General features: G+C 36.1%; 1 protein-coding gene across 3 annotated transcripts in view; it reads right to left on the bottom strand.

Moving 5' to 3' along the window:
- The window catches only part of EXOC6 (exocyst complex component 6), a 228,117-nt gene that overhangs the window by 41,079 nt on the left and 170,701 nt on the right, over window positions 1–16,337 (bottom strand). For all 3 annotated transcript variants that reach the window (XM_040623792.1, XM_040623793.1, XM_008696251.2), the window contains exon 19: window positions 11,749–11,890. In XM_040623792.1, the coding sequence (XP_040479726.1) occupies window positions 11,749–11,890 (142 nt within the window). The remainder of the gene's footprint in view (window positions 1–11,748; window positions 11,891–16,337) is intronic.

Genomic DNA, 16,337 nt, shown 5'->3' on the forward strand with positions numbered 1-16,337 from the left:
GTTGAATGAATGAATAGTAATACAAATAATTCATTTCTATTAATACTGTCTAATGGTCCCGATAATTCTGGAGATAGATTTCAACCTTTGAAGCTTTAATGAATTGAATACTAATTTTGGAGATGCTTTTAAGTATTGTCTTCAGATTCCCTCTTGGCTCACCCAGATCCTTATTTTATATATGATTTGTCATATTTGGGGGTTTCTATGTTCTTTGCCCTTCGGTCATCTTTTTTTTTTAAAGATTTTATTTATTTATTGGAGACAGAGAGAGAGCATGAGCGATAAAGGGATGGCAGAGGGAGAGAGAAAAACAGACTCTCCTCTGAGCAAGGAGCCTGACTCAGGACTCAATCCCAGGACCCTGAGATCATGACCTGAGCTGAAGGCAGACACTTAAATGACTGAGCCACCCAGGCACCCCCCCTTAAAGTCATCTTTTTATTATTTTTATTAAACAATGCCTACTTCCCTATTATGATACCTGTGTGTCATGTAGCCATGCCATGAAGGATATATTTTTTAAAGATTTTATTTATTTATTTGAGAAAGAGTGAGCAAGTGAGCAAGCATGATCTGGGTGAGAGGCAGAAGGAGAAGCAGGCTCTCCGCTGAGCAGGGAACGTGATGCAGGGCTTGATCCCGGAACTCTGGGATCATGCCCCGAGCCACAAGCAGACCCTTAACTGACAGCCACCCAGGCGCCCATGAAGGATATTTTTTAAAAACACACATTGATCCTGTTCTTCCAATAAGATATTTAAAAACAGTTTCCAGGAACAAAAAACTGTTTCTTAGGCTTTCTAAAGTTTTTTTAAAAAAAAACATTTTAAGTAATCTCCGCACTCACCGTGGGGCTGGACCCTATATCCCCAAGATCAAGAGATACATGCTCCACTGACTGAGCCAGCCAGGGGCCCCTAAAGCTTTTTGCTTTTGTTTTTGTTTTAAATAAAGCTAGTCTAAATCTTTGGGATTTTTTCTCTTAACGGTCCAATTTGACCATTTCTTTTTTGAAAACAAAATAACTTCATGCTATACTCATTTCCTCTTATTTTCTGCCAGAATATGGAGCTTAATAACAATAAATGAGCTGAAGTTTAAAAATACCCTGAAAGAAAGACTAGAAAGGGAGATGTCTGATCTTACTGGGAAGGTCATTTATAACAACAGAGTAAAACTCTGCTATATCAGCCTAACTAGGAAGGAGACAAATCTGAATTAATTTAGAAGAAACTGAAAATGAAAAATAATACATGCTAAGTAAACTGTGATTATAATGACAAAAAATGTCTTCCAAATTGGCCATCTCTGAAGTTATAAGAGAATAAAGAATATCTGTAGGCAAAAACATGAGTTTTTTGTACATATAACAAAAAAATTGTATCTTCAGGATCTACATATAGATGTACAGGGTCTGGCATGGGGGTACAAAAACTGCTAAGAAGTCAGGCTGTAGGGGCGCCTGGGTGGCTCAGAAGTTAAGCATCTGCCTCTGGCCCAGGGCATGATCCCAGAGTTCTGGGATCGAGCCCCACATCAGGCTCCTTTGCTGGGAGCCTGCTTCTTCCTCTCCCACTCCCCCTGCTTGTGTTCCCTCTCTCGCTGGCTGTCTCTATCTCTGTCAAATAAATAAATAAAATCTAAAAAAAGGGGCGCCTGGGTGGCACAGCGGTTAAGCGTCTGCCTTCGGCTCAGGGCGTGATCCCGGTGTTATGGGATCGAGCCCCACATCAGACTCCTCCGCTATGAGCCTCCTTCTTCCTCTCCCACTCCCCCTGCTTGTGTTCTCTCTCTCTCTCTCTCTTGCTGGCTGTCTCTATCTCTGTCGAATAAATAAATAAAATCTTAAAAAAAAAAAATCTGAAAAAAAAAAAAAAGAAGTCAGGCTGTAAGGGAGCAGCTGGGTGGCTCAGTTGATTTGAGCATCTGACACTTGATTTTGGCTCAGGTCATGATCTCAGGGTCCTGGGATCCAGACCCGCATCAGAGTCCCTGCTCAGTGGGGAGTCTGCTTCAGGATACTCTCTCTCCCTCTGCCCCTTCGGGCACGCTGTCTCTCTAAAATAAATAAATCTTAAAAAAAAAAAAAAGTTGTCAGGCTGTAAATATTTATCCTGGCGTGAAAATATATAATTTTCCCTGAAATTAAATACAGAGAGAATAAGTCCTTGAACAATCTTGTCCTGGGCAGACAGTTATTTTTACTGTAAGGCAGAGAATGTGCATTATTTGGAAAACATCTACAAGGATATTTAGAACTGTCAGGGGTGGGGGTGGGGGGACGAGGAAGAAAGAGTCATAAGAACAAATGGACCAAAAGATTGACAAATGATTGAGAGAGGGGGTGAGGAGGCTAGGCTAGTCTCAAGATTGCTCGTAGATGACAAGGCAGGGGCATATAAAATGGAATAATTTTGTAACTAAATAAATGACTGAAAATGAATACCAGTAGTCTGCACATTGAAGAGATTCCTTATAATTCTATTTCTTGCTAGATCTTAAGATTTAAAGTAGTTAGTTACAACTCAAATTTTGGCTAGGCAAAGAAGGTATCCAGTGTGGACCAGATGTGTCATTAGAAGGAATGACTAAGAGCACCATCTAGTGGTTTTTCTGGTGGTGAAGAACTCATGCCTGGGAGTTGGGGGTCTTGGCATTCTTGATTCTTAGATTTATTGTTACATGTGTTTGGCAGCAGTGGGATGTAAGCCTCTAGGACCAAATGCCACTCTACAGTCATCACTTCACTTTTATTTAAAGTAGTATCTAGTCATCTCTCTTGGAATTATATATGGGCAAAGTAGTCTCAATCTGATATCTTAAGTGCCATTAAAACCAGGACCAATTCAGAGATGCAAATAGTATAATAGCATCCAGTGTACTCTAAAACGAGACACTGAAATATTGTTCTATGGCATATATCCACATGATTTCCCCTGAATCCTTTTATTTGGAGATATAGGTCTTTTTTCAAGGTTAAAATTAGAGGCCCTGAGGTCAAAGCCATTAACACATATCTGTGTGCCTGTGTGCATGTGCACACACACACTCTCTCACACACACAACCTATGAAAAGCCTTCATCTATTTTTTTTTAAAGTGGGCTAAGCCTTTATCCAAAATGAAAAAGACCAAGGTCTTTATATCTAGAGATTCACGTATTCCTCAATAATTCACCAGTGAAACAGAGACCAGTACTTTTCCTAGTATCTGTGGATTTAAGATGTTTGTTTTTTTTTTAAAGATTTTATTTATTTGACAGAGATAGAGACAGCCAGCGAGAGAGGGAACACAAGCAGGGGGAGTGGGAGAGGAAGAAGCAGGCTCACAGCGGAGGAGCCCGATATGGGGGCTGATCCCATAACGCTGGGATCACGCCCTGAGCCGAAGGCAGACGCTTAACCGCTGTGCCACCCAGGCGCCCCAGATTTAAGATGTTAAACTCTAAGGAGTGGATAACCTCATTTAGATATTTATACAGAATGTATGGAAAAGGACATTCTAGATCTATTTTTGGGTACTTCAACTCTTTCCGATTGCCTGATGCTTTGGAAATATTCTGTATTTTGATAGTGATGTAAAAGATTTCTGAGATACCTTTATAAAAACCTAAGAGGACATTTTGATCTTTTCCTCTATGCATTTGCATTTATAAGGAACCTCTACTGGGGGGTCCAATACGTAACAGTTGTTTAGTGAGCATAAAACAAAAGCACACATACAGATTTAGAACATCTGCTTCACACCAAGAGTGGCCAATGCTCTTCCAACTAAGAAGCAATTTCTCTTGAAGTTATACAAAGTCTATTATAGGACAAAAGATTCCGTGCAGGGGCGCCTGGGTGGCACAGCGGTTAAGCGTCTGCCTTCGGCTCAGGGCGTGATCCCGGCGTTATGGGATCGAGCCCCACATCAGGCTCCTCCGCTATGAGCCTGCTTCTTCCTCTCCCACTCCCCCTGCTTGTGTTCCCTCTCTCGCTGGCTGTCTCTATCTCTGTCGAATAAATAAATAAAATCTTAAAAAAAAAAAAAAAGATTCCGTGCAGCTTTTAGAGGAGGCTACATTTGCAATTCCAAATGGATACCTTCCTGACTTCTCCAGTCAGGTAGCTATAGCAACATTGTGATTACATAGGCAAGTTAATAAAAAGTATCCACTTCATTCATGCACAGACCCTACCTTGTATTCTTAATCTATACAACTTTTTATTTAAATTAGGTCTACTTCTTATACTTTCCCACAGTACCCTATACTTTTTGTAGAATTTAACAATTTATAGGCATATTTAATAGTGCAATTATTTAATGATTGTCTCCCCCTGGGCTTAAACCCCAAGACGGTGACAACCTTTCCTGTTTTGTTTACCACTATATTGCTAAATACCAAACACATAGTGGATAAGAAGGAATTAATTAATGTATGACTCCAAAGCCCCACTTTTGTTTGCCTTAAATTTTACTGCCTCCCAATCTTAAACTAGGATGCATCTTGGAAATTATCAATTCCATATCCCATATTTTATAGGAAAAATTGAGGCCTCTCGATTGTTGAATGGTTTCAAAGCCACTTGCCCAAAGCACAGGCAGAGCCAGCACTGGAACCATGGTCTCAACTTCCTGACTTATGTTCAGACCATCTTAAGACTAATTTGAAAGAATTTTTTAAAAAGTTTACATAAATGGCACTTGGCTGGTTCAGTCAGTGGGGTGTGTGTCTCTTGATCCCGGAGTTGAGTTTGAGCTGGATGTAGAGATTACTTAAAAAATAAAATAAAATCTTTAACAAAAAAGCTCTATATAAATTAATATGATTCTACATTCCTGAACTCAGACATTTTATCAAGTTTGACCAAGTATGGGTTAAAAAAAAAGGATCCGGGGCGCCTGGGTAGCGCAGTCGTTAAGCGTCTGCCTTTGGCTCAGGGCGTGATCCTGGCGTTCCCGGATCGAGTCCCATATCGGGCTCCTCCGCTGGGAGCCTGCTTCTTCCTCTCCCACTCCCCTGCTGTGTTCCCCTCTCTTGCTGGCTGTCTCTCTGTCACATAAATAAATAAAATCTTTAAAAAAAAAAAAGGATCCAAAGAAAAATGATCAAAAGGGTATTAAAAATAATCCCCTAAGAATATATTAAAGAAACTTTAACTCTTTAGCTCAGAGCAGGTAAGATTTAAACGGTTATTTAAACATAGTCATCAAATATGTGAAGAATTTTTATAAATGATCTGTTATGTCTGTATCAAGATCTTAAATGATCTTGAGTTGAAGTATAGTGTATTGGTTGGCCTTAACTTTTTGACAACAAAGGCAGAACTCTAATAAAAGAGACAAATGTAAATTATAGAGACTTCCTGATTAGTTACTTTGCTCATTTTTCAACAAGTATGCTCTGAACATAGCATTCTGCAAGGTGCCTACAATTACAAATTCTATGTTGAATTTAACTATCTATCCTGGATGTTAAATCTCTTCTCTTCTCTCTCTGCTCCCCTTCCCTTTCCTCTCTCTCCTTCTCCCTCTTCTCTTCCTTTTCACACCTGCCCCTAATCCCCAAATCATGAGATGCATTCTCTAGCTCTCTTTCACTGGATGATTCTAACCATCTTAATATACCCAACTGTATCTTTACTTAATAATTTTGTGTATTTTCTCTTCCAAAATGTCTGCAATCCATCCTCTTCTCTTCATTACCACTGCCCAAAGTCAAGCTCTTTTTATCCTTCACAAAAAAAAGTTCTATAGTTTCTTACCAGGTCTGCCTACTTGCAGTATCTCATTTCAGTTCAATTTCCACATGACACAGAGCTAACTTTCTATGACAGATTTTATCATATCATAGTCCTGATTAAAAAGTTTCAGTGCCTCTCTATTGCTTATTAAATAAAGTCCAAGCATTCAGGAGTCTAACTTTTTCCAGATGTATCTTGCAATGCTTTCATCATGCATCTTGTAGTCTAGCTACACAAGACTGTTTGAAGAGTCCTTAGCATTCTCTCACCATAGTGCTTTTGTCTATGCCATTCCCTCTGCTCAGAATGCCCTTCCCTTTTTTTTTTTTTTAAAGATTTTATTTATTTGACAGAGAGAGACACAGCGAGAGAGGGAACACAAGCAGGGGGAATGGGAGAGGGAGAAGCAGGCTTCCCGCTGAGCAGGGAGCCCGATGCGGGGCATGATCCCAGGACCCTGGGATCATGACCTGAGCCAAAGGCAGACGCTTAACAACTGAGCCACCCAGGCACACCCCTTTCCCTGCTTTTGATGAAATCTTACTCATCCCTTAAGACTCAGCTCAAATTTCACCTCTGTAATAGTCAATCTCCTCAACCCCACGGAATGAAGAATTGCTCCCTCTCTACTACAAGTAATACATACTTATATAAAGAATTGTTATTAAAAAAAGAACTGTTATGTTCTATTATAGTTATTTACATGTCTGCCTCTTCCCAACCAGATTATGAGATCTTTGAAGCTTGATTCATCCTGGATTTTTCAGTATATACCAGGTAATAGGTTCTTATTAAACATTTAAATAAACGAATCTTCCTATGAATCAGTTGGCTTTATATGGGAAAAAAAGTCAGTTGCAGACTGAAATTTTAACTCAAGCCAATTTAACTCACAAGTATGTGTGTCACAAGGAATATCAGCAAAAATTATTTAAGAAGACAAGTAAGCACACAGATGGATCAGTGCTAATTCTTTCCCCACCAGAACAATAGAACAAACAAAAACTAAAAGCACATGGTTGAACGATGACAAAAACGAAATTATTTCCATCTTCCCATCTTCCCAACTTCAGTGAGATGTCCTTTTTGTTTCTACCTGTAGACTGACACTCCAAGGCCTAGGAAATATATGTATAATGTTTTCACAAAGTAATGATGATGGAAAAAATTAACATTCTGCTTTCTGATCAAACCCAATTAAAGGAAAATCTAACTTAAGATAAAGGCCATTCTTTTTTTTAAGATTTTATTTGAGAGAGACAGAGAAGGGAGGGGGAACACAAACAGGGGAAGGGTTGAGAGAGAGGGACAGGCAGACTCCCCACTGAGCAGGGAGCCCCACAGCTAAATCCCAGGACCGGGAGATCATGACCTGAGCCGAAGGCAGAAGCTTAACTGACTGAGCCACCCAGGTGCCCCATATAAAGGCCATTCTTGTTGCTTATATTTCATGCTCACTTCCAATTGCTTAAATTCTTTGACTTAAGCCCTTCTTAACTAGCTCAGGATCTCTGATGGTTCATGGTCTCTAATCCCTGCTCCCTGACTTCCTTGGACTCTGCATCTCTTGCTAGTACAACACAGACTATAAGATTTTATGTTAATCTCAAGAACCAGTCACAGTCTTTTAAGTAATGATTTCTGAGTCTCTTGAAGAGAAAGTAATTATTATGAGCCAATATGCCTTTATGAAGAATCAGAGTAGTATCATTTTCTTCCTTTAAAGGATAGACTGATTGATAAGAAAAATCCAATGGTCATTATTACCCCTCTATGCCAGCAAAGCATCTGACAAATTTGCTCATTACTTTGAAAAAAACCATGAGTTAGACTCAATTAGGGAATTAGTAACTGGTTGAAAAAAACTCTTAAGATACCCATACAATTCTGAATAATGGATCTAAGTCAATATGAAGGGAAGGTCCATATAATGTGGTATTCAAACTTTACTGTGCATCAAAATCACCTAGGGGGTCTGGTACCCAGAGTTCCCAATTCGGCAGGTGGGACCCAAGAATTCACATTTCTAACAAGTTCCCAGGTCCTCATCTGGGGATTAGGTTTTAGAACCACTGATGTACTGTATCTCATGATATAGATTTAAGGTTTTGTTCAACATTTTGCTAGTAACCTTGTTATATAAAAAGCATGATTACAAATCTGCAGATGATATTAAATTTTGATATAAAAAGACCTCAATAGGTTAGTTGTGAAACAAATCTTAAAATTTAATAGGGGTAACTTTATTTTTTTATTTTTTATTTTTTTTTAAAGATTTTATTTATTTATTTGACAGAGATAGAGACAGCCAGCGAGAGAGGGAACACAAGCAGGGGGAGTGGGAGAGGAAGAGCAGGCTCCCAGCAGAGGAGCCTGATGTGGGGCTCGATCCCATAACGCCAGGATCACGCCCTGAGCCGAAGGCAGGCGCTTAACCGCTGTGCCACCCAGGTGCCCCAATAGGGGTAACTTTAAAATCCCAAAACAAAAACCAACCACATAAGTATAGGATAAGAAAAACAGAGCTTAACAATCACACACACACACACACACACACACACACACACACAGAGAGATAGAGAAAGAGATATACACAAGTTTTAGAAGACTACAGCTTCAATGATTCGAGAGTATACTCTGGCAACCAAAAAAGGTAATAATAGTTTGGGCTTTAGTAATAGAGTACAGACTATGGAATAATATATTTGATAGTCCAACTGCAGATTACACTGATTCCCCCCACACCTGGCCATCTCTGTAGTCAACTTTGGGTATCAGACATTAAACAGAAGGTAGTCAAACCAGTTTATTCAAAGAAGAGCTTTGGATCTAAAATCATATCACATGAGAACAGTAAGAGGAATTGTTGATGTCTGGCCTTCAGAAGATGTGAAAGTATGTAAGAGCAGTTTTCATATAATTAGCTTGTGTGAGGATCTGTATTTTCTCTGTATGACCCTAAGCAGAACTGCCACATACAGACGGCATCAGACTGCTTATTATATCTGGGTGTCCAGCTGAGGAGAGGAAAGGGGAGCAAGGGAAGCACTGACATCTAGACCACATTTCATTTGATAAGCCATGTGCCCTGGAGGGGGTTGAGTCAGGCTGGAAAAAAGGTAAACTTTTTCTAATTCATATAAAACAGAAAACTCTGGAGGACTTTTTCCTTTTAGCAGGGATACCATTTCTAATTTGCACAAAGGCAGTGGTAACTGTAGCCAAGGCAGAACTAGTTCCATTAAGTTTAGAGAAAGTGATTTCACCTCACTGGAAGAAATTGATAGAGTGATACATTATATGGAAACACAGTTTGTGCAGAGTACTTAGTCCTCCAAACTGGATGTTCAAGGACTAGCTAGACAACTACTTGGCAGGGTTATTTAGAAAGGATTTCAAGATAGAGGAGTATGTGTGTGTTTATTACCAGGTAAGTGGTGAAACTCAATGATCTTTTAGCTTTTATGGTTCTACATCTGAATTACCTATCTTCTCCATATCCCAATTGACTCCTACAGTATCCAGATCCCTTCTCTTCACAAATTTATGATGCATTTTAGCCTTCCTCCTACCTAGCCAAATTTCTCTTCTCCCTTCCCTGCCCCTATATGTATAAAGCATACACACTGCATTAATACTGAAAATAAAGTTCGTATTTTTTAAAAACTGCTTTTTGGGGCACCTGGCTGGCTCAGTTGCTACAGCATATGACTCTTGATCTCCAAGTTGTGGGTTAGGGACCCACACTGGGTGTAGGGATTATTTAAAAATAAAATCTTAAATTAAAAAAAAAAGAAAAAAAACCTGCTTTCTTCCAGATTTAAAAAACAAAAATACAACTTAAAATAAGATGAAAACTTAATTCTCTTAACATATTCATTAGAGAAAAAGCTAAGTTTCATTTTTAAGTGATTTATGAATCGGTCACTAAATTCCTGACTGGGGGCAGAGAGTTCTTTTGCACCAGAAAGGGGGTGGGATAAACATGGAAATGTAATGTTGGCTTGTATTTGTTCAGTAAGTACTAAATGCATGATGCTATATTAAGTAAGTAATGATTAAGTAATACATGATAAGTATTAAGGAGCAGAGCCAACCATAGGCATAATCTTAAAGGAAGCTGAATTATCTTCTGTGGTTTGTCTTTGAGTCCTGGTCTCTCCCCCTTTCCGTATCTATAGTACTTGAACCTCGGCCCCCCATTAGACTGGGGTTTACCCTTCTTGAACTTAAACCTAGATTTCTGAGTTTGGGCTCATACTTAGGACCCTTTCTTGGTCTCTTCCAAGAGAATAGTGCTTTAAGAAAACATCAGCATTTTAAAAGGAGCCTTCAGTAATTCCACGCAAACAAGTCAACTAAAGGTACAAACTATCTTATGGAAAAATGGTACACAGAGAGACAAAGATTTTGGGGTTTATGTGACTTTCTGTAAGTACAGCTAGGCTAGCCTTTCATGGAGGGGGGAAGAGAACAGAGAGAAGATCTAGGTACCTAAAGTTGCCTAGCCAAACAGTAACTTCCATTTTTGAACAAAAAACCTGAGAAGACACACCCAAATGCCAATAGAGGGTTCAACCACCTGATTATTTTGCATACACATTAAAGATGTAATAATACAAAATACCTCAAGCAATATTTATGTAAGATGTTTACATATGTAATGTCATACTGGAATGATCTTAATAAGACAACCTTTACAGAACTTTCAAAAAAATCAGTTTCAAACTATTTGTAGAATGGAATAACAATTATTTTGAGCTTAGAAACTTGTAAAAAAAAAAAGTATTTTTTGATAAATATTTAAGATACAAAACAAATACCATTTTATTCTGAGACAGATACATAATAAAGGTTTTCTTTTTTTCTTTTATTTTCTTACCAAACTAGTGAATAAATGTTTTCTAACTAGAGAAAATAGAAATGCTTCCTAGGAAAAGAAAATAAATCTACCTCTTCCCTAAGGAAAAACTTTATTTTCCTTTGTAAATAAGCATTTCTTTTTTTTTGAAGGAAATAGGTAAATTTTAAAAAATTTCAGACTTATTTTTTTGTGCGGTAAACAACTGATCTTGACCAAACAGCTTACATAATTATTCTCTTTAATATTAATTGTTTTTCCTAGCAGAATGCCTTATACACAGTGGGCAGACAAATATTTGATATTTGTTGAAAAAAATCAGTCTTGCTTCAGTTGCAAAATATATTATTGCAAAATTTGCCTCAGAAAGACATTTTATAATCCTTCTTGTGCCCCACTGATTTTCAATTTATCAACAGTGGCACCTGACTGAATTGTCAACCAGGGATTTTCATCATTTAATTGGAATGCCATTCACTTGAAAGCAATGTTTGAAAACTGCTCCGTATATTTACGTTCTATATTTAAAGAGTTATAATTTAAGGGTGATAAAACCCACATCCAGAAGTATATATTACAAAGCTAATAAACAAATAGCATATCCAGTTTTGAAGCAGATTGGCTAATGTCAACATGAGATTACAGAATCTGCTCGCATCTTACCTAAAGAAAACAGTGAAAAACAATAGCAAAGGTAAAGGCTTAAGAAATTTGGGGGGAATGAGAACCAAAAATTCAGAATATAAAAGAAGCTTCATTTGGAATGCAGGGCCCTAAGATTATCCCTGAGGCAAATACCTAAAAAGCTACCTATCCAGAAAGAATGACAAACTTAGAATGATTTCATTCACTGATGACCAATGTTAAGAGTGTCCTGGCAAGAATGACCAGAAAAAGGAATAAGAAGAAAAATGAATCATCTTTTCAATTATCCCAGTCTGTATTGCCACTTCAGTGCTTCTAGAGCTCTAAGACCCCTAAATTGAAGCTGAGATATTTTTATCTTCATGGAAAGAAGTTGCTTCAAAGGCTGCTGAAAATTTCCGATTCAGGCCTTTTCCCTCTCTTCCTGAACCACTCTTTTATATACCATTTTTTTCCATATAATTTAAATATCGATTCCTAGAAATGCATGAGATTTAACCAATAAGGTACTTACATTCACACTGTATGACATCTAAGTTAAATTGCTGAACGGCTCCCATGCTTATCTGTTTTAACTCACTGTCCAATAGCATCTGCATTAAGGATGTTGACAGGTGCTGGCAGGCTGACATGCAAGCAGTCTGGGCAACTTTCCCCTGTTTAAAACAAATATTAAAACCAAAATATAAATAAACAAATAAGCAAACACAGAAGTACACCATAAGTTATCAGAAAAATTATATACCTGACATTCTTGTTGTTGCCATTTTGGGGTACAACAGTGATTACTGGCCTTTCTATTTCTGTATTCTAAGCAGCTATGCCTTCTAGCATAAGAATTAAAATTAATATTCTTGTTTACTTGTCCTTCTCAGGACATAAATGTCATTAACATTCTAAATGAACCCAGGATAATTAAAAGACAAGTAAAAAACCCATGATTTATTATGTTAGATCTCTTGAAATGTCTCAAGTATTTTTAAAAATGCACATTAAAATATGGCATTTATGACATAAAATAATTATACTGACAGAACATTTTATTCATGTAATGCTCTTTAAGTTCTGCTTTATATAATTAGCCAAGCCAGAATAAAGGAAGTTAATAAACACTATAATTTATTTTTACTTAAACTGTACTTAAAATTAAAAATATACTTTGAGTCATAAGTCCTTCTAATCAGAACATCAGTTTGTAACATAGCTTCAATTAGCTGGGGGGCTTACCTACCAATATGATTTCAAAATCATCTACAGATCTATATTAGTTTTTAAATTTAGAAATACGTGGTTAAATAAATTACGAATATTTGTGGTGTTCTTTCACTACATATATTATTGTAAAATATTTTCTACTATAATAAGCTCCTAAAAACTACATAAATTTTCAGTGATAGCCTTAAGGCTATATTTTCTTAAAAATGATAAAAATCAGTAAGTTTTAATGTTTAACCTCTAGATTACAAAGCTGAATCCCATTACAGTGTCACTTTTAGTATAAATTGTTTCTTTAAACAGATTTTGTATCCCAATTAAAAGTTTAAAATATTATGAAGAGTCTTTCATGTATAGTTTTCCAGTGTAATACTGCTCCTAGTATTGCTCTCTTCAACCACGATCATGTGATTTGGTGATGGATTGACTCCTGTGATAGATTCAAAGATCTATGAAAATGGTCAGAAATAATGACTTGGAAAATGTGTCATGGTTTGCCTCATTTGCATTAATAAATATTTACTCATTGCTATCAGATAATTATGTTTTTTACTACTTTCACAAAGGCCAATAAAGCTACAAAATCATGAAAAGAAATCTCCTAAACATAAATGTTTCACTAAATTGTTACAGGAATGTTTACAGAGTTGATCTGTTAGAAAAGAACATAAATATATTTTTAAGATGATTAGAACATTTGTTCATTAAACTACACATTTAAAACCAGACTAGAAACTAAGCAGCTTTTATGAATAAGTCTTTAGTATTTAGACACTATGCAGGGAAAAACCATATCTGAAATAGAATCTCAATTTCTTAATCAAAAACTTTAGAGATAAAAGCCAGTGCAAACAATATATTTGACAGATACTGATGAACTGCCAAAAAAGAATGTAACAAACAATGCAAAACCCAGCATGCTTCAAGATCTCTCAAACCCAAGAGGAATTAGTCTGGGAGACATGCAGCTCCATTCCACAAGCACCATAATATCAATATGAATGGGAGGGGGACAAAAATGTAGAAAAGGGAGAAATCAATGGCATGTAATTTAATTACAATGTAATAGGCTTGAGAATACTTAATGGAAATGTGATTTTGACCTAATGGAACAACTATTGCATTTTAGTTTCATGTACTTCTCCATCCAGTCAGCTCCATGTCCTACTTACGTTGCCCCTATAATATACTAACTGCAAAACAGATTAATAAATTGCCCCCTAAAATTACTTTTATATTCATTTTGTAAGTAAACACACTGCACAATGTAAGTGGTATAATTTTAAGGTGACCTTTAAAATTCAACATGGGTTCAGATGTTACAAATGACTACATAACAGTAGTACTGGAGTCAAAAATGATGGTAAGAGTACAGAAATACAGGCTATTCCATAAACTTGGTAGAAATAGGTAATGAACACACACACATGAATTTAGCTTTTTGTTTAAACAACATATGTAATAATAAAACCCTAATACCAAATTTCTTCTGATTATGCATATTAAGTACAGGCTTATTGTTCTCAAAGATCTAAGATTAAAATATTTATAAAATATTTTATAAATCTTCAAATGAAATAAATTCTTTCTATAGCCCAAAACTAAAGTTAGTATCAAAGGTTTGGATTCTTTAAATATTTAAAAAGTTATATTCTATAAGATAATATAGTTTTTAACATGTTTACTTCCTAACTATAAAATGTGCACAAATATCCTTAAGTCCATCTATTACTTAGAGAGAAAATGTTTAACATTCCAAATATTTGCACACCCAAAAAATACCTTGGGCAATTCATTTCTGATGCCTATGACCCTTGGTATACTTTGGTATAACCAAAAGACCCCTTTCTGAACATCATTATTACTAATACCGTGGACAATCTTAATATTATCATTTTCTAGAACACAATTAATCTAAGTATGTTTGCAATTATCTTTAAAACTAGACTTTTTCATTAGAAATTTTGTTTTTTAACAAACAAAACCAAAATAATTAATAAATTTCAAACACCTAGAAATTTCTGCAGCCCTCATCTGAAAAATTGCAACTATTATTAACATTTTCTTTCTCTTTAACACAAAGTTCAATAAATAAGTAAAAACACCTGCCAAACTTTTAAAGGTAACTACTTTTTTGCCCTCCTCTAACATTTTGCTAAAAAACAACTTGCAAAGAGAGAAAACCCTTAGACAAACTTCTTAGATTTCAAAGGAACTTGTAAAAGAGAATCTGCTGACATATTAGATCCTTTTTGCATTACCCAAAAGCTTTTCTTCTAAGAACAATTGTGGTAAGGAGACATTTGGCTCCTAGGAAATTCCCAAAGGGTCAACCATATGCATCCTTCCATGGCACCTTCACAGTGCTGCTTTCTAGATCCATGTCTCAAAAGCAGCTTTCATCATTTACTTGTGTGTCAGTCAATATGATTTATGGACTGCATTCAACAAAGTCAAAGCATATAGAATGAGAAATATGACTACAATCTGCTAATTTGTTTTGTATTGAGCCACTTAAGAGTCAAAGACCTGATGTCAGACTGAGACCAGCAACACAATTAACCAGTCGGTGACAGATTCATCCATCCTCCCTGCCAGGCTGTGCCAATCAAAGACAGCATGAGGCGACATTTGGTGAAATCAGTAAGAAAACTCATTCTCTAAGCAACCTATGTGAGACCTTGATTGACACTTTTTGAATTTAGTTTGTGGAACACAGCCACTCTTTACCCAATAGTCCCTCACTGCAAGCTGTGAAATAAGGCTTTTAATGCCAATCACAGGAACAATAAACCACAAACCACCAACCCTTAGTTTAAAAGGAATCAAGAAAACACATCTGTTTGTATGTCAAGCCAAATTTCTAAAATAATTTACTATTATAGATTAAAGATATTCCATTTCCTTTGAAACACCACAAAATGACATGGTAACAAAAATACAGCAGATTTTATTAGATTATGGCTCAAAACTGTTTTGGTTTCAAAGTAATGTTTTGATAGATCTACTCTAATATAATAATAGGAGAAATGTAGAATACTTAAAAACTAATTTGACACATTTAAATTTTCATTTGAAGTTTTCATTTCTGTCTCACCATTCTCTTATTTCAAAGATCTAATATAAAAAGAAAGGTCTGATTTCAACAGTAATTATTTGAAAGCATTTTTCAGTCTGCTTTCATTCTCTCTCAACTACATTTAACATAAAAATGTGCTCTTGAAATCACAACCATTCTTTCTGTATTGGTCTCCCTTCCTTAATGATCCCAGGAGAATCCATTTTACTTTATTTATATTCCCACAAAAGGTCAACTTTGCACAATAAATGACTTTTTTATTTAAGTAAAAAGAAATATATAGACTCAGAAATATTGTGCATTGCATTTATTATTCTTTAAATTGATAACAGATTTTGTTTTAAAAGGTTATGTAACTCTTGTCAGAAAAATCTGGAAAATTGAAATACAATCATGGTCAATTTGAATATTAAATCTAACACTGGCAAGAAAACGTATTAATTAATTCTGATTCTGTACAGCATTTTACAATTATTTAAGTTATTAATTTTTTAAGTTATTTAAATTAAATAAAATATTGCCATATTATTCAAACTCACTGCCTCTCAGTTTGCTGCATAAATTTCACTTGGGACTGTGAAATAGTCTTTTCAGAGGAAAGGGAAAAGAAAAAGGGAAGCATTGATGAATTGGTCAGTCTCCTAAAGGCCCACAATGTATACAGCCTTTTTTAGACAAACAGACTGAAAGAGTGAGGTCTTTCATCAAATGTGAAGTAAACACTAGAATTAGAAATAAATTCCTTATACGCAACTAATGAATCATCAAACTTTACATCGGAAACCGGGGATGTACTGTATGGTGACTAA

This window comes from Ursus maritimus, unplaced genomic scaffold (genome assembly GCF_017311325.1).
Source record: "Ursus maritimus isolate PB19 unplaced genomic scaffold, ASM1731132v1 scaffold_7, whole genome shotgun sequence".
Classification (NCBI taxonomy): domain Eukaryota; kingdom Metazoa; phylum Chordata; class Mammalia; order Carnivora; family Ursidae; genus Ursus; species Ursus maritimus.